Source organism: Mauremys reevesii, linkage group 27, assembly GCF_016161935.1.
Source record: "Mauremys reevesii isolate NIE-2019 linkage group 27, ASM1616193v1, whole genome shotgun sequence".
In the NCBI taxonomy this organism is placed as follows: domain Eukaryota; kingdom Metazoa; phylum Chordata; order Testudines; family Geoemydidae; genus Mauremys; species Mauremys reevesii.
This window is the reverse complement of record NC_052649.1, coordinates 6,724,360-6,743,907: the sequence shown is the minus strand read 5'-3', so window position 1 is coordinate 6,743,907 and position 19,548 is coordinate 6,724,360. Positions and strand designations below refer to the sequence as shown.

Genomic DNA, 19,548 nt, shown 5'->3' with positions numbered 1-19,548 from the left:
ACTCCAATACTGGATTTCAGAAAATATTTCAGTGAAAAAGTAACAACAATAATACTCTCCCTTTCTATAGCTATTTTAATCAGAGAATTTCAAAATATAAATTAAGCCTCACAACATCCCTAAGAGGTAGGAAAATATAATTATCCTCATTTTAGACAGGCATAGAGAGATTGTGACTTGCTGAAAGTTTACAGACCTAGTCAGTAGCAGATATGAGTCTAAAACCTCAGCATTCTGGCTCCCGTTCTCCTGCTGTTATAGGTAGGAACTTCCTGCCTTGAAAAGTGAATGTAAAGTATCAAGCCTCTCATTTTTGGTTCTGAATTTGAAATAGATGTTTCTTTTCAAACAAAGAGTTTAAGTGCATGTTTTCCTCTGATAAAATATGAAAATTTAAAAATGTAAAATAAGGATTAAAATATTTCTTTTATGTGAATAATAATAATAAATAATAAAGTTACGGAATTAACATGGACACTTCAAACATAAAGTTCTTGTTGGGATATGGCTATCAAGAAAAAATATTCAGCTATTTTAGACCCTATTTCTGCAAGCATCACCACAAAGGTAAGCCCTTGCACCCATGGAGCCCCACTGATTTATTAGGACTCTGCAATGGGTGCAGGGATTCCTCCCCACCTTGCAGAGCTGCTTGCAGGTTTGGCCGTTAGTGTGAAGAGAAAAAAAATTCAGGAAATGATGATTTATCAAAGTTAATTAGTGCTTCATAGAGTGTTTTCCTTTTTGCACACAAAGAAATGTGTTAAGTATCAGTAAAAGTAAATGGTTAACTGAGTGTGTCAGCAAGTTGTGATTTTCATGAGAAACTGTACATACCATAACTGCAGTTTTATCTTACAAGGTACACTCACATGGTGGCAATCACATTGAGATGCCCACCACAGGGAAATTGAGGCACAGAAACTTTATACCTACTGTAGATTTCTGCTTTATAGTCGTTCCCATCATTTGTAGTCACTTCAGAATGGCAACTTTTCACTTATCCATAATCTGTGAAGTATAGTGCTAAAGTAGTACAGTATGCCATAAATTGGTCATAGAGGAAATATAAATTTCCAGTACAGCATTATGTATCGGTACACTCAGCCTTTAAGGCCTCATACCTTAAAAAATAGTGGCATTGTAAAATTACGAAAAACAGGAACTCGAATCTTGCTGAGGCATTTCTATTCAATTCTCTGCTGTTAGGCACTGTATTAGATGGCATATTCTGCCCTCGTTCCACACATGGAACGTGCATTGATCACAATGGCTGATATGCAAAAAGATTCACCTTACGTTTGTCAATATTTCAGAAGTTTCCACCTCAATGTGGCATTCCCCCCCCCACACACACACACACTGGTGAGACAGCAAGAGCAAAATCTTGAAATGTCATATCATTGCTTCTCTTACCCGTAACCCTGCTGCTGCTATTGTGATTATTCTTATTTATTACAGTGGTGTCCAGAAGGCCTAACTAATTTCATTATAATAGGTGCAAAAACCCATAGTAAAAGACAGGCTCTATCCAGAAGAGCTTTACACCCTAATTTAAGACAAGATGCAGTAGGGTGTGTAATAAATAAATGGAGGAAGTTGTGGTGGAAGGATGAGGGTAATAGTAATAGGAACATGTGATTATGTAGACCGGCCGCGGGAACAATTATATGATTTCCATATGGTGCTTCAAGGAGACACATTGCAGTGTTGCACCGACATTTTTAGACATTCAGGATAATATTCAAAAATACCTAAGAGACGTTGGGCTCCTAAATCTCACTTTCAAAATTGATTTTAGGTATTTAGGTGCCTTAGTCTCATCAAAAGGCAATGAGGTTTAGGTTCCTAAGTGCCTAAGTGTCTTTTGAAAATGGGATTCAGGCTTCTACATCACTTCATCCCTTTTGAAAATGTTGTCCTTAGTCTCAGAACTGGATGAATATTGTGATTTGTACTTAAATGGATCCGATTTTTCTATTTACTCTCTTCTATGAAAACCAGAGCAGAGTAAGACCAAGACCTGTGTTCTCTGGAGTTAAAGCCAGAAATTCACTCTGGCTTGGAGAGGAACTAAATAGACTCCAGGAGCAGACAATATACTTCATAAAATTTTTCCTCAAGATAGATCCATGTTTTGATGACCAAGTCTATTCCCGCTGCTTTCAGGAGGATAAAATCTGCAGGCCAATCCCATTTTTTTCTCATCCTTCTCCAATAGTTGTATCTTGTTACTAACTTATAAATGCAAATATTAACCTTCTTTTATTAAAAAAAATAAACTAAAACCAAACATACAAACATATAATTTCCCTGAGGCACACAGGCTCTCTACAAAGCTTGGAGAATATTTATTCTTTTTAATGACTCCAGGACAAAGTCCATATATCTAAAGTTGAATTCCAAAAGTGCAAAGTAATATCTGTGGACTGGGAGTCCAGTAAGAGTCTTACCCTCTTAATGCCTCAGTTTATCTCTAAAATAGCTATAAGATTTACTGCACTTATCTTGCCAGAAGATTGTGAGGCTTAATTATTGTTTGTATAGCTCTTTGAGATCACTGGAAAAAAAAACACAACACAGTAGTAATAACAGTAGCAGAAGCAGCAGCAACAGCAGAATACACTGTGTATTATGGAAAACTAATGTATCCCTTAAAAGTTGAGTGTCAGACTGTTAATAGAACTACAACTGAAACAAATAAACTGAAGAAAAAGGCAAATAAATAAAAAAACAGAACTCTAGTTAAACAGAATTTTCAGCAATCTCCAGTTCATCCATTCTTTTAAAATTTTAAATAATTTCCCATTGCATTTTAGTATTCTACTTGCTCAGAATGTGGCATTATAACAATATTGCTGAAAAAAAGATTTTATGTAACAGTATTGTTAGAACTTAGCTCCGTCCTTGATAACAATCTCTGATCACACCGTTTTCTTAGCACAATAACCCACCTCTATGTTCCACTCTCCATTATTTAGTGACCACACAGTAGATGTGACAGGAAGCAATGCCTCTAATTTGAGCTTCATTTAGCACTTCAGGGTTTGCTAACGATGCCCACATGCACTAAAAAGTATAGTCACAGTGTGTCAGAAACCACATTGTGGAAACAATTCATTACAGGCCAAATGATAAAATATCAATGTTCATGACTGGAAGGAAAGGACCAACTCCCTCTATTTCTACAGCATGGTAGTAGACAGTAAAGCTTACTAGAGACAGTGCTCTCTTAAGAAATTAGTATAATGAGTCTCTGCTCTCTTAAGAAATTAGTATAATGAGTCTAATGGTTATAGCAAAAGTGGTGGTCAGTAATGAAAAATAGCTCATGTATGTAATGCTTTTCATCCCAAAATGTTTTTTAAACATAGGACTAACACTGAAATGCGCACACACTTACACCTGAAATGCGAACACTGATAGAGTGGACAACAGCATTTATAAGCACTACACAGATGTCTAAGACATTAAGTGAAGAATGCCATAACCAATTGCAACTTCAGGGAGAGTTCAGTTGAAAATGGTCAGGACACCAGAGCTAACACTGCCTACTCTTGGGTAGAAGGCCACGATCAGAAACTTGGCTTTACATTTCACCTGAAAGACAGCTCCTCAGTGTTTGTAACATCATGCTAGGGCATTGATTAGTAAAGGTTCAGAGGGAAAAATACCTAATGGATCTCCAACACTTCCTGCAGTGCCCTTGGGAGTTTTTATGGTGCTGTCCCATCCAAAGATGAACCATGGCCAACATGATTTGATCTGAATGACATATCAAGATCACAGTCTAAAGTAGTATAACTTCATTAAGAGTCTAGGTTTTCGATCACACTTTTTAGTTACTCTCTGTGTAACCTTGGCCAAGTCATCTGTCATTTCCTTGTGCCTCTGTCAAGCCATCCAGAAATCAGTTTTCAGATGGTTGTTGATTTAAATCCAGATCCTTCTGAGCCATCCTAGGTCAATAAGTGACAAAACAACAAAAACAAAAAAAGATGTGTGATGTATTTAGATTATATTATTTACTACATGTTGAAATGACACAGTTTCTACTTGGAACATCAAGTGAATAAAGTACCAGAGTAGGAGTCAGGAGATGTGGGTTCCAGTCCTAAAGACTGGCTAAAAACTGACCAACTGCAATTACAGTCACTTTAGAAGACACGTTGCCTCTTTGAGCCTCAGTTTCTTCATCTATAAAATGAACATAAAGAGACTTACCTACCTTTGAGAAGTGTTTTGTGATCTTTGGATGAGGAAAAATGCTACATAACTGCTAAGTATTATTCTTTATTAATTAAATGGACAAGAATGAACAGGTAGATGGGATTATCTCAGGCCAGCCTTTAGACAGGGAGAACTGCACTGATAAGGTGTGGGACAACTGAGCCTATGCCTGTACGCCTCTGCTACAGAAACAAACATATTGTTTTTCTAGAACTACATTTTGAAGAGGTTGCAAATATATTTTGCAGCCCGTATTTTGGAGTTTCTTAAAAACAAAGGGCTACTAGCATGCAGAAGAAAAAATTAAAATCATGAGACACAACAGTGTAGAAAACTGACATTTGCAGATGACCCAGAACATACTATGTAGGTCAATATTTAGTGTCTCTTCAGCAATCTCTTCTCTGCACAGAATATTACTGTCACCCAGCAGGAAGCTGCATGTCTACCATTTTAGACTGTAATGTAGTAAGGTTCCATCAGTGGTAAATAAATGGCATTGATAAAACCAATTTGACATCAAGATGCTAAGGATAACTCCCAATATAGGTCTTGGGCTGAGTAAAACATCTTGTAGTCACCGTTTCTTGCTTCTAGAGTTCTACCAATAGATATATAAGGTAGATCTGAGAACGTATATTAAAAAACAACACCACCAAAAACTGATGAGAGGATACTAGGAAAGACTTAGAGGCATAGGAGGAATAAAAGAAAATAGAAAAAGCAAACAAACCAAGATCTGTGAACAGGAAAGAAATAAACAAGTAAGCAGTACTGTTATCACATATTTATTGTGCCCTCTTTTGCGTTGATATTTTTCATTCCAGTGAAAAGCTTCTGGGTATAAAAAGTGACCACAGTTGAAAACATAATCCTTAACTTGTTTTTGTTCAGGAGAGATGTGTGTTGCTGAGTTTCTTTTCATTATTAATAGCAAACTGCCTTGTACAGTGATCCTGTCAAAATCAAAAGCTTCCTGGGTTTAGGATGATTCAGAACTTGGCTAGGAGACCTCCAAAGATAACCCAGGGTGCCATACAGAGTGGTGCTGGGGATTTAGTAGCGGGTGCTCTTCCCCTGAATTAGTATCAATCCAAATGCCCCAGCATGATGCTAAGGCGTATGGTGTTGCTGAATGTGACAGCTTTTGGATGAGATGTAAGCTGACTTTAAAGATCGCATTGCACTATTTGCAAGAGTTAACCCAAAGATCCTGGCCAAAATCCAACTTGGGTAATTAAATTTTGCCTACTTAACTTTCTCTTGCAGTTTCAACTGATTCTGGTATTCTTCTTCACTTCCTCACTTCAACTGCTATATTGTGTTTGTATACTCTTTCACCCCAGAGGCAGCTGCATTTTAGCAGTTGATAAAGTGATCTCTGTTTATAGTATATATATGTTTCTTAAGTTTGTTTAGCAGGTTGTGATCCTTTGGATTAAAAAGAATCACAATATAAAGGCAAGGTATTATTATCTTAAAAACACTGTGAATGTGTTCACTTGTGGGCCTGATTTATCATGTAAATCAATGGAGGTACACGTGCATAAAACCAGAGTAACACAATGGAGATACAGACCCTGTTATTCCATCTATTCTGAGTCATATATATAGCTAGATTTCATGGCAGGAGCAGTTTGATACTTAACACTTGTGAAGCACTTTACATATTCAAAATGCTGTACAAACATTGATAAACTAAATAATCATGGCTGAGGTTTGATTGAAATACATCCAATATCAATAACAGTAACAGTAAACATGAAAGGTTTAACTTATTTTTAAATGTCAGAAAAATACTGCACAATAGCTTAAAGGAAGATGATATTGCACTTTTGTTTTCACAGCCATATTTTACGTTATTTCTACTGCTGTATTTTTAGCAAACAGATTAATTTAGGTCTAATACTTTATAAACTGCACTTAATTGGTCTGCAGCATCAAAATGTTTATATAGCCTCCATTTATGATAAGACTTCTCTCCTGTCTAGGCAAGGCGACAAATATTATGGTATCCATGTGAAATATTATAACATTTAAATTCTCCATTTACAGTGAGGTCATCCCACAGCCCAACCTGCTGTGTGACCTTGGGCAAGTTACTTCCCTTCCAGCCTTTGTCCATTTAGATTGTAAGCTCTTTGGGGCGCATCTGTCTCTAATATGTTTGTTTAGTTTCTATCCCAGTGTGGCCCTAATCTTGGGTAGTGCCTCTTAGTGGTGCTCTAATACATATCACTAAAGATAATACCTCTCCCTGAGGAGAAAACAAGAATCTGGGGGCTAGAGCAGTTAAAATCAGAACGCGACTGGCAATACTGGGTTGAGGTGACAAACAGGTAGTCATGGCTGGTCCAGTTCATAAGTCTGGAGAAATGTGAAGAGGTTGAGAGCATCCACAGTGTGTGAATGTGTGACAGTGGGCGCTGGTTAGTCTTATTCTGGAAAATGGTAAATTGCTTAAAATGGCCAAGAGTCACAGCACTAGATGAACAGACACACACCGAGTATTCCTAAATTTCAGAAATTCTAGGCAGTTTAAATAGTTTTAAATAGATCTGAATAGCTAATGATAAAACTGCAGGTGATGCATAGATGGAGGGTGCACAGTGAATTTCAGTTGTAACAAACAGAAAAAATGTAAGACTAGATAACAGACTTTTTCTAGAATCTGGAAAAAAATTGGGAATGGGAGACAGTATTGTAAGGCTATTTTAAAAAATGTAAAATTTATAGGAAGTTTTTATGTTTAGTTTGTTGCTAGCTTACTAATGACCCCAGTTTCTGAGCAGTATTATTAAAATACTTGCACTCTTTTGATAATAGAACATAGGGACTGTATCTTTTTTTAAGCTGTCTTGAAGAATTGTGTTGGTCTGCAGCTGTCACATAGCGTTACTCAGAATCAAAAGGAAAGCCGAGCAGGGCTTATATCTCCATCTGTATTTTGTAACCAACCACGTCCAGCCTGTTTATTTTACACTTCCTCTTGCTAATGAAGATATTGGTTTTGTATGGGTTATGCTCTCCTGCACGAGCTTAAGACTGCAAGATTTGTGTGCGTTTCTGTGCTTGGTTCCACTGACCGCAACTGGTGCCCAAGACGCAAGGAACAAGAACAACAGAAAAACAACAAAACAAGTTTACAGCAGATCTCCAGACTGTTTCCTTCCAGTTACTGTGGCAAACTCCGGAGATTAAACCATTCATCTCTTCCTTTTTTTTTTTTTCTTTTTTTTTTTTAACCTACGTGTGTTTTCTTTTCACATTTTCCAAACTAGCAAGCGTGGAGGCAAGGCACATCAAAGCAGAGATGGGGACTGAAAGAGCACTTGTGCTGGACAGGTTAGCGAGCAACGTGGCAAAACGAAAAAGTTCAATGCCTCAGAAATTTATTGGTAAGAATAAAATTTTTTTTCACATGCAGCAGTTAACTGTGTGAGGGCTGGTAACCAACAGGTACAATAGCAGTACTTGTTATGAAGGGCCCTTTCTAATACATCATGTATTTAAATAAGGTAACTTCTGCTTTCCTGCTGTGCTTCTACTTACTGATTACAGGTATTTGATAAACAAGAGAAATTGTTCAATTAGATAAATGACAAATAGATCTGAATTCATACTGTATTTTGTGTACCAGTTTGTGTTAGTGTTTGCATGGTTATTAAATATACATTTTACGGGGGGTGGGGGGGTTGGAGGGGGATTGGAGCTGTATGTGTGTGAGAAAACCTTTCTACCAGGGTTTTACTGGGGAAGAATCAGAGGGCTTGATCCTGTTAGGGGCGAGTACCTTGAACTCTCATCGTAGTCAATGGAAGTCGAAAGTCCTCAGTACCTCCTTGCAGGAGGCACTGCAGAACAGAGCCCAAAGACAGAAAATTACTGAATTTTTGAAAGTCATTTTTAAAAATTTGAATCTGAATTATAGGGTCAACCCCTTTCTTGTTCTGGTTAAAAAATATGGCCACAATACATTTCCATAGAATTTACTTTGGGTTTAATTTTATAAAATCAATGTTTGGCAAATTGGAAATCTTAAATAGCAAGGCCTCACATAATTTGTTGTTTTCTCTAATGAATGTTTATAAAATTGCTTTCATTTCATTTCAGTTTTACTGAATCTTGAGCTTTCAAAATGAGATTACAAATTATCACAGAAAAATATTTGACTCTAGTTTATGCCACTGATGTACTAAAATAGCCCAGATGTTTTCTGCAGAAATCAAAATAAGTTTAAAACACATTTCTTTTTGCCAAGTAGCCTGCTGAAATGGGTATACAGTACTAGTAATAATACTTATCTCATATGTAGCTAGATTTGTTTCAAGTTTAAATAAAAAACTATATACTGTGGTATTTTAATTAAAATAGCTAACCAATCAAAGGTATAATTTTTAAATAATCCTGTATATCTGAGTTTGATGGCAGGTCCTGTTTCTCAGCAGTGCTTATCTCTGTCTGTTGGTCATAGTCATTTATTTTGCACTAAATGAAATTATGTTTGAGCTCAGGAGTTTAATTAGCCTGCAGTTATGAAACATTGCTACTAATAATGTCTTAATCATACATTTTCCAGAGGGATATATGTGGTACAGGATGCTTAATTTTCTTAATATACATTTTCTGTTGCAAATACTGGCCTCTGTGGTAATTTACATTCACACTCTCAGAAAAGAAAGAAAGAAAGAGGATAGTGATAGAAATAATCTGCCAGAACTTGAACAATCCATTTTCATACAGTCTGATCTGCACCCTGCATAGAGGGGTACTAAGGATGTTTCTTGAAATTCTGGGCCCAAATTTTCAAATCTGGGTACCAAAGGGTAGGCTCCTAAGTAAAAATTTAGGCATCTAATAAAAGTGACTTGATTTTCAAAGGTGCTGAGCACCTATAGCACCTATTGGTTTCAGTGGAAACTCGTGAACTTTCATCATCCCAGAAAAACAAGCCACTTTTACATAGGCACCTAAATATGGATTTAGGACCCTAACTTTAGGTCCCCAGGTTTGAAAATATTGGTCTTGGGGATTAGGCCTTGCAGGCCATACTGTGATTCCTAAAATGCTTCTCAAGTTCCTTAGCTCTTCTTTTTAGTATTGAGAGCAGCCTCAGATTTTTGTCATCATAATTCATGGGGGGGGGGGGGGTGATTTTACAAGGTGCTAAACACTCTTGCCCAGTGCAACAAATAACTTAATCCTTGATTCAGTAAACCACTTAAGCATGTGTTGAACTTTTCATTAGAATTTAAGCATGTGGTTAAAGTTAAGCATGAGATGAAGTGCTTTGCTCAGCACCTTGCACGATGGAGCCCTTTTTATTCTATTGTAATGTTTCATTGATACAGTTTATTAGCAGTGAAAGCTGACACGGTGGTATAAAGAAGTGGTTTTGGGGATAAGTTGGGGGCACTGAGGACATTCTTTTAGTGATATAGAGTAATTGAGTTCTGAAACATGCTGTTTCTCTAGAACCTCTGCTACAGGCATGACGTTGTTGGGTAATATGTGAAAAAAGCATGAGTCACTCACTCCCTTTTATTCTTGATTGGCATGTTTGCAGCAGCAGTCTGTCCGACCTTGACTTGGCTTTTGTGACTTCTTGAACTATATGTGCAGGAGGAAAAATCTGCCAGGACAGTTTTGTGATTTCTTGGGAAACAGAGTTCTCAGAAGGGTGCTGATTTTTCATTTCCTCAGGAAGGAGGGATAAGGAGATGTAAACCAACAGGCCAGCCTAGGCTCGTTTCTATGAGAGAAGTCTACTAACAAGAAAAACTATTAAATTGTCTGTTGACTCCTCTTAAACATGGTGACACTGCAGACTCTCACCCTTTCTGTAGGCCAAACTCTGGCCCATCATGTAAATGGCTCTAAAAGATTATGTATCACATTCTGACCCGCAGTGGCCCCATTGTGTAAATCAGTGGTTCTCAACCTATTTATCATTGTGGGCCACATATTGTTATCTGGGCTGCAGGTTGAGAACCACAGTGTCCCCCAATTAAACCCTCACATAAACCCCTATGCTCCACGCCTTCTGCCCAGAGACACCTCTCAGACTGGGTCCAGGAGCGGACAGCTGGGCAGGGACCCCAATGCCCACCATGCGGGGCCCCAAGACCCGGACCTGCTGAGCAGGGCCAGGCAGCAGCTGGCTGCCCGGACACTCAGCCTCACCATGTGGGGCTATGTGGCAGTTAGCTGCCTGGAGCTCACTGCGCAGCAGGGCAGCTGGGAGCCTGGAGCCCATGGCCTTTAGCACACAGCTAAGATAGGCTGCAGCTGTGTGCTAATTGGCCTGCAGGTTGAGAACCACTGGTGTAAATAATTTGTGTGGGTATGTGCAGTTGCAGTTGCCAGGACATATATGAATATACATGAACAAACCATACCCCAGACTCCTAAAACTTACCTGAGACCTTCCCTTCATGGCTCCTGTTGCAGAGGTTCTGCCTTTGGCCTTTCCATCGGTTTTGGGAGAACAGCTGTTGCACTCCCCGTCTTTCTGACAGATTTCTAATGTGTACTTCTGTGCACCAAACTTGTAGTATTTAGCACCTTGTAATTACTATTTCAGTTAGCCATTTTTTCTAGTTGTATGTTAAGTGGAACTGATACCCAGTAATAGGAATATGGCTTGGTAGGCAAACCTTTCAATTAAACTTGCTCCTCTCTTGAATAGAATATACATTGGGATAGATCCTCAGCTGATGTAAATCAGAGTAGCTCTATTGAAATCAATTAAGCTGTGCCAGTTTACACAACTGCTCATATGGCTCATTTTGTGCTGCTTCTTTTTGAGAGCAGTATTAAAAATATCTTTCTCCCCAGTGGTAAATGTGCTAGTACAGTTTTGAAACTTCAGCAAATACCGCCAGCTCTCTGTGTGAAGTAACTAATGAAAAATGGCCTGCCTTGGTTAGCAGAGCAACAGGAAGCAGGTTCACTCCCTTTTTCCAGTGTCCACACCTCATCATGTCACAAAAATCTGCATACTGCTGTAGAGTAAGCATCACTGAGCAGCAACTGGCTATGTGTTTGCATTATATGATCGTGTGAATTCTGAAGGGGAAAGTTTTGCATTGCACTGAGGTGAAAAAGATTAACTGGGGAAAGATGTTTCTTAAAATATGTAGTAGCTAGCTTTGTAAATCAATAGTAGAAGAGAATGTAGGCTTGGTTCTTAATTTGGTGTTTCACAGTAACTTTGTGGTACTTCCTTTGGGAGCAATAACAATTTAACTCACAGTAATCTCATGCATTGTCCCACAATGCTGCAATAAATAAAATTGTATCACTACTTTATGCCCTAATTAATCTTCTTCACTTTATTCCATTGCTGTCATGCACTCTTGCCTTTTCCTAATCTATTCTTCTTTTCTTTCACCCCATGTCTTGTTGCTGTCTTAATGGGGCAAAGTTTGAGCTGCCTTTTGTCTCCTTTTAAGCAAAGGGTTGTTGACTTAGAACACAACAAAATCGGTGGAACTCCATCCGTTTGCCTATAATGTTTTGTCATCATTTGGTATGATGTAAATGCAGTGAAGAATATACACTTACTAATTTTTCTGACATTTAGTGCCTTCAGTAATGAGATCTAATAATAATTCCACTTACTATATTATTGAATATGTAACACCTTTCATCCCAAAGTGCTTAACAAACTTAATAACCTGATAAATACATGTAGGAATCATTCACCCACCACTGTTTATGGTGTGGAATATGGAAGCTTTTTAAAGGTGCACAGCACATGACACCCCTGTTTATGTCAGGGGAGTGAAGTAGGGTATTCTATCTAATTGAACTATCATATGGAATTTTAGGGAAGCAGAATGGAATTAACTAAGTGGGAATTTGAACAGGACCTGAGGGCTCTCACATCTATTAAGAAAAGTAGTGCCAGATCGTTAATGACCACAAGAGGGCAGGACATTTGTTTCAAGTCTTATTTCAATGACTGCTGAGCTTTTTAACAGGAGTTTCATAGTAAGATTTTGTATATTTTTGCTCTTGTTATTTTTTTATTTCTGTTTTGATTAAACCTTTCATTTGTCTAGAAGTGGTATTATGAGTCATTCAAATGTGTTATACCATTTTTGTTCCCTCTGAATAGAAGTTGGATCACAAGTTTTGCTGAGGGTTGGAACCAGTTACATTCTTGTGGTTCACTAACCTTTTTTATAAAAGTGTTTTATAAAAGAAACGTGAGCTGCTGGTTTTGCTGTCTTTGCAGTGAAACCTGGTGAGTTTCATATACATTGAGTCATAGTGTCTACAGGTGACTGATAAACATCTGTACTATTTGAGTTACCGTAACTCAGAGATTAGTGGATCTGATGTTTGCAAGTCACTTGCATGTGAACATTCAGGCTTGTCCATTTTCTTAACTATGAAAGATTGTAAGTTTCATTTAACCACAGAATTCAGTTACTTATTTCTAGACATCCACAAAAGAGTTACTTCAGTCTTTTTTGGAGTGCAGCTTTCTTCCTTCCTTGCACCTGGCACACAAAGGGTCAGGGCCATGGCTCCACCCACACTAACCTTCCTTGTCCCATACTTTGCTAGCAGGGCTATGAGGAGAATTTCAGTTGTGTAGACCCTCTGCTCTCTCCTCATTCCCTGGATGCTTGGCTGAGTACAATATGTGCAGTATTAACATGGTCAGGGCAGAGGTGGGCTTTGCTCCCCTGAGCAACTGCATTAGAAATAGTCATAATCTAGCCCGATGTAATGTAGTGTTCCAAAAGAATACATTATCTCTACTTGTATGGCTGCCAATACTGTATTATCTGAGAACCTTCACAGAGTTAAAAGGAAACAATTCCAGTCCAAGGGGAGCTATATAAGGCCACAGTCTAGGTTGGGAATATGCATAAATTCTTGTTAATTTTAATGTATTAAAATACAATAGGTATAATTCTCCAGTGTAATTCTACAGTTTTACACCCAGGTAACATCATGGAGAATCAGTCCCAATAAGAATAAACGAGCTGCAAAAAGAAAGCTTAAGTGAGGGCTCCCATGCAAAGAAATGTAAAAAGACTAAGTGCAATCGTCCCAGAATTATGCCTATGTAATCTTATTGAAGAGGCCTTCCAACTACTTAATTTAGAAAGCGATAAATAAAAGGAGAATACATTATATATATATATAAAGCAATGAATGATATAAGAACAGCCATACTGGGTCAGACCGAAGATCCATCTAGCCCAGTATTCTGTCTTCTGACAGTGGCCAGTTTACGCTCCCTGTCACAGAAGAGTACAATTTCTCAGGAGATGATCAAAGAGCTAGAGGGAATGTTCTAAGGACCGGCTGTGGATTTTGTTTATTGACTAATTGACTTTTTTGCCTGTTTTGTTTTTCACAAATCAATTTTCATGATTTTATGTAAAGATGAAGGAAATAAATCCTTGACAATCTTTCCTAATATCTTTTCCTTAAATCCCAGAACTATCAAGCTCAGTGATGGATTGGCCGGCAAGTTGCTTAACTAACTTCTCTATTGCTCCATTTCCTATGGGCTTGTGCTTCAAAAAGTCAATTTACTTACATAAACAGCATGCCTACCCCAGAGATCATACAGCTAAATTCAAATCTGTTTCCTTTTCATGGCCTACTGCTATTTAGAAAAGGATCCTAGAGTTTCAATACTTTTACAATCCACTCAGTAATTCAGTGTCTTTCCTCTCTTGTAGGTGAGAAGCGACATAGCTTTGACATTAATTACAATTCCAGTTTCTTGTATGAAAAGGAAAGCGAAATGATGCAAGGACGTATGATGGACCAGGCCATAAATAATGCGATCAGCTATCTTGGAGCAGAAGCACTGCGTCCCCTTGTACAAACCCCACCAGCTCCCACTTCTGAGATGGTCCCTGTCATCAGCAGCTTGTATCCCATACCACTGACCCGCTCTGAAATGTCAAATGGCAATCCACAAGACACAGAGAAGAGCCATGCCCACCTTAGAGACAAAAGTTTGTCTTCTGACAGAGGCCTTTCCCCAAACAACAGCGGCCAAGACTCCACAGATACTGATAGCAACCATGAGGAGCGCCAGAGTCACACCTACCATCAAAACCAAATGATCCCCTCCCAGGTCCGCAATGGCCTCCAATCCTTGAAGGAGCTCCCAAGGCCATATGACATAATCAAGCCACCAACCATATGCCCACGTGATGCCTTTAAGGTTATCAATAAGGAAGGTGACGTCATCGGGGTCTACAGATGTGACCATTGTCGTGTCTTGTTTTTGGATTATGTGATGTTCACCATTCATATGGGATGCCACGGATTCCGTGATCCTTTCGAATGCAACATGTGTGGGTACAGAAGCCAAGACAGATATGAGTTCTCCTCACATATAGCACGAGGAGAGCACAGAGTGGTCCTGAAGTAAAAGGATTGATTTTCCAAGAGACCAAAGGATCTGTTTTAGATTTGTTTGTTTTTTAAATTTGACTAAAAAAATTGCTTAAATATTTTTTGTGCCAATTCTAAAAATGTTAGTGTCCCTTGTAGTAGCAAAGTACTGATGGGGCTTTTTATTTGTTACTCGAAATGCAGTATTCTGTAGCATCTGTGCCTAGATACTGCGGTGACTGGCACTATATATAAATACCAAAGATAGGCAGATACAGATTTTGTATGAACTTTATTTTTGTGAAAATTAATAACAACTTAAGATATGTTTTCAAATATTTTAACATGTATTTTTGTTAGAACATTTGCTTCCAGTAATAGCAAAATGGCAATCTAGCTGTATTCTGAGTGAAATACAAAGTCAAATATTGATGTAATAATTCTCATAAAAAAGTTGAAATTCAGCACAAAAGATTGTCTATCCTTACTGCCCTTTCAGAACCACTGTATTCCAGCCAGTAACACACAAGAGACACTTTCTGTTAGTGTTTCAATTCCTGAGGTATTCCTAAAATGGCCAAATTATTGAAACAGGGAAAACACATATCTGGGGAGATCGTATCAAATAACTTTTAAATATTTCCCCCAAAGTCTTAAAGAGTGTGTTGTCTCACCACACTTTGCTTTTGCTTACCCCACTCTCTTCACTTTCTTTAAAGTCTCTCCCCACTCACCTCTTACTCAGTAATACCAAAATAAGCCATCTAAGCTATTTGAGGTTTTAGTTTTTTTAACTGGGTATACCCTTTTGGGATGCCCATTGAGATCCTTTGTTGGCTTGCCCATAAATTCTGGAGGAAATCCTGCTTTTCATTGATGGATCAAGTATGTGTCTTTCTAACAGAACAAAATTGCAATGAGACTTAGACCCAATTCTGCTCCCATTGACATCAATATCAAAACTCACACTGACTTCACCTGGTGTAGGAGCAGTCTAGCAATGGGCAGCCAAAATGCTCATTAAGGCAAATGGGATTTTTGCTTATCTAAGGGCTGCAGGATTGGGCAGTATGAGGTTACTGTAACTCAGGGAGAGAACAGAGAAGATAACATATAGAACAAATATAATGAAAACTTTTTGATTTAGAAAGCAATTTTTGATGAAAGTGTACTGGATGTGAAAATAAAGGTCCCAAGTCTCCTCTCACTTGTGTTACACCCGTGTGAGAGGAAAGCTAGGCTCAAAATGTATTGGATCAGATGCTACCCTCATTTACACCCATGTAACCTCACTGATGGCCATGCGGTTGCATAGATGAGCATAGAATTTGACTCAATATATTTCGGATTTAGCGTTGCCAAGTAGAATCATAGTGTCCTGGTATATATTAGCAGTAGCTACCGTGAGAATCTTCATGTAAGAATGTGTGGGAGCGGACAATTCAATCACACTTTCTGGTTTTACATGGGGATATCCCTTGGAGTGAAATGTGCTGTTTTGCAAAATGAGTATTTACGATTACTTTGAAGACAGTTTTTAAAATAGTTCTTTTAATCTAATCATTGTTCTGCAGCTGTATTATTAGTCACTGTACTGAAGATGTGAATATGATAATTTTGCTGAGTGTATGTTTATTTTTTTAAATTTTTTTATATAATGTAGAGTTAGATGTGTTTTGCTGGATTTTTTCATCCAGTGAGTATTTGGTCTGAGCACTTATTTTGTACTTTTTCAGTGTTGTGTCAACTGCTGTGTAATGTGTTTCACTTTTTTCCATGAAGCAAAAGTGGGAGCTAGTGTTCTGAATAGAAGACTGAGTGTCAAGAAATAGGGAATTCTAATTCTGCCTCTGACACTGGCTCCTTCTATGATCTTGGACAAATCACTTCACCTCTCCCTGACTTATTTCCCTCGTGTAAAAAGGGGATGATAATATTTTCTCTGCCTGATAGGGGTATGTGTGAAGATTAATAAAATTAATGTTTGTAAAATGCTATGAAGTTGAAAAGTACTATATAAGTGCTATATTTTTTGTGCAGAGTGGGGAAGATATTTTTGTCCATTTGTGTTCAATTTGTAGAAACATAGTTGTAAAATACTTTTATGAATACCTTTGTGGTAGAAAACTTCTTATTGCCAGGGACATTTTTAGTGAGCTGGGTGGATGCCCCTCCTACCCCCAAAAACACCCGTGCCACAGCACTACTACAAAACCCTTCAGTTGAGTTACTCCTGACTTACAAGAAGATCTGTAAAATGAGATAGAGGACGTTAGGTTCATGCTCAGTATATTTGGAAATACTTTGGAGTGGGTCTCTTACAACAGGAGGTTGCCTAAAAAGGGTGGGGCAGAAACATACTGTATTCTTCTTTATTTCCTGTCCTAAATTACTGTGAGCTGATAAACGGGTTTCTACATTTCTTTCCAAAGATGGCTATATTTTCATGGTGAAAATGATCAATATATATGTACACCGTAGAAAAAATGTTTCTCATTAGGGTTAAACAAAATCATTTAGAAAGATGAATAAGAAAAAGTACAAATAAGTGAAGTGTTACCTAGTCATTAGGACAGGAAACACCTTGAATTACTGCATGTATATTACATCAAATACCACTAGCTTCTTTCTCACGCCACCATAGAATCCTTGAAGATTACTTTGCCCAGAATTTACTCTCCCACTCTTCACTTATTGTTCAGCTAGGCAGGGCTTCAGCCACCTACCCACCCATTATTTCCCAGATAAAGTGAGCAATCAACCACTGAGCCTGTGAAAAGTTCAGTTTGAGCTACATTGACAGTTTTTTGAAAGAGAAGTTTCACAGAATCTGCCCCTAGTAGGCAGATTTTTCCCACCACTACTCAGGCAAAGAAGTGTTGTTAAGATATACTGCACCAAAAGAAATTGTTCATAGCCATTTTTTGGGCCCAATGAGCAGTGTATTTAAATGAGTACCTTTTATCTGACGTAAATCCTCATTAACTTCATGAGTGTGTGTTTGGGACTACTCCCACTTGGGCTCAGGACTGCGTTAATCACATATTGGCACTGAAGCTGGAAAAGTACATAAGGCCTACTCCTGCAAGGTGCTGAGCACCGCTGCTTTCCATTTAAATCAGGATTTGCCCCCTAATTGGCATAAAATTGAGCAGATTGAAGCTTACCTCATCTTTAATATGGAGGGGTAGCTCACAGATACTAAAGATCCCATCTTGCAATGCTCCATCTTGATCTCAGCAACCTTCCACTAGATCAAAAGGAAAGATTGTATGGTGAAGCAAGTAGTCTGTTTTGGCCATGTCTGTTTATCAGAAAGAAGGTGGATCACATCGCTGGATACTGAGAGTCACATTTAGCTTGCAAGATATATTTTGCCAACCCCTGCTGCAAAGAGTTCAAACGCCAGGGTTGAAAAACCTATTGATGACTTTGCAAAATTACCTGAACTGCAAAATGAAAAATCTTTGCAAACTGTTGCTAGACTAATTTGTTCTACTGGCCTATTTTAACACTGCTGGTTCAGTTGATTTCAGTATGAAAACACATTTTGCATAGACATTTTTCTGAAATGCAGTCTGATCAACAGTTTTCTTTGTCTCGGTCAATTCTTTGTTGTACTAACTGATAAATTGCACACATACAAAACATTGATATGGTTTTTGAAATTGTATTGTGTCATTAAGGAATAAATGTTATTTTTTTGTTTAACATTTTACTGATTTTTTGAAGGACAGGCCTACAAAAAGAATATCTAATATTTATAATTGCTAAAGAAGTCTCAGCAGATATAACAAATAGATGTACTGCAATTGTGTGTTTGTAAAAGGCCTAGAATAATAGGGGCTTGATCCCTGATTGGTGCTTTTAGATGCTACAAAACACAATAATAATGCTCTATATGTTGAATATTTTTTTTTATTTAATTAAGACAAATTAAGTCAGATAGGCAGCCCCTAGATTCCAAATGTTGAGAATTTGTCTTATTAAGCTTTAAGCTATCACAGGGGTCAGCAACCTTTCAGAAGTGCTGTGCCGAGTCTTCATTTATTCACTCTAATTTAAGGTTTCGTGTGCCAGTCATACATTTTAATGTGTTTAGAAGGTCTCTTTTTATAAGTCTATAATATAGAACTAAACTATTGTTGTATGTAAAGTAAATAAGGTTTTAAAAATGTTTAAGCAGCTTCATTTAAAATTTAATTAAAATGCAGAGCCCCCCCGGACGTGGCCGGGACCCAGGCAGTGTGAGTGCCACTGAAAATCATGCCGCCTTCGGCACACGTGCCATAAGTTGCCTACCCCTGATCTATCATATTAATACATCAAGAAATTGTGATGAAACCTATGGTCAATATGCAGGTTATGTGTTATACCCTTATGAATGAGCTTAACGGCTGTGGTTAACAGAATGTTAAATAGTTTCTTAATATAACTCTGTTAAATGTAGAGATTTAACTATAATATAGGCTACTCTTCTAATTGTGGAAAAACTATACCAGTATTCAACTCTAGTTAATGTATATATTGTATATATACAAAAAAAAGGAGCCCTTGTTTGACCTTTTGGATTTATATTGCTCATTCCCTGTGTTCCAAGCAAATCAAGGATAGGCACATAAAGATGGATAACAGGCCAAATTCTGCCCTGGGATACACACAAGTAATTCCCACCAAATTCTCTGGGACTTTTGTGTGCATATTTCTGAAGGCAGAGTTTGGCCCTTAGTTTGTCACCCAGCATATTAAGAATCTCCATTCCCTTTTGGCTCTATATTACTGAAGCCAGGTTGGCCTTGGAGATAGTTCACAGGGAGCAAGAACCCCACTAGTTGATTTGTCAGTGGAAAATAAAGTACGCTGTAAATGTTAGCAGCGGATTTGAAGAATAGAAATTCCATTTATCTACATATACTGCCTGGTGAACTTAAGTGACTTTAC

At 37.9% G+C, this 19,548-nt stretch overlaps 1 protein-coding gene across 5 annotated transcripts in view; it reads left to right on the top strand.

The window, feature by feature from the left end:
• IKZF3 (IKAROS family zinc finger 3) overlaps window positions 1-18,681 on the top strand; it is a 52,199-nt gene extending 33,518 nt beyond the window's left edge. For all 5 annotated transcript variants that reach the window (XM_039516783.1, XM_039516786.1, XM_039516782.1 and 2 more), the window contains 2 exons: window positions 7,512-7,628; window positions 13,941-18,681. In XM_039516783.1, the coding sequence (XP_039372717.1) occupies window positions 7,512-7,628; window positions 13,941-14,644 (821 nt within the window). In that variant the 3' untranslated portion in view covers window positions 14,645-18,681. The remainder of the gene's footprint in view (window positions 1-7,511; window positions 7,629-13,940) is intronic.
• The last annotated feature ends 867 nt before the right edge of the window (window positions 18,682-19,548 follow it).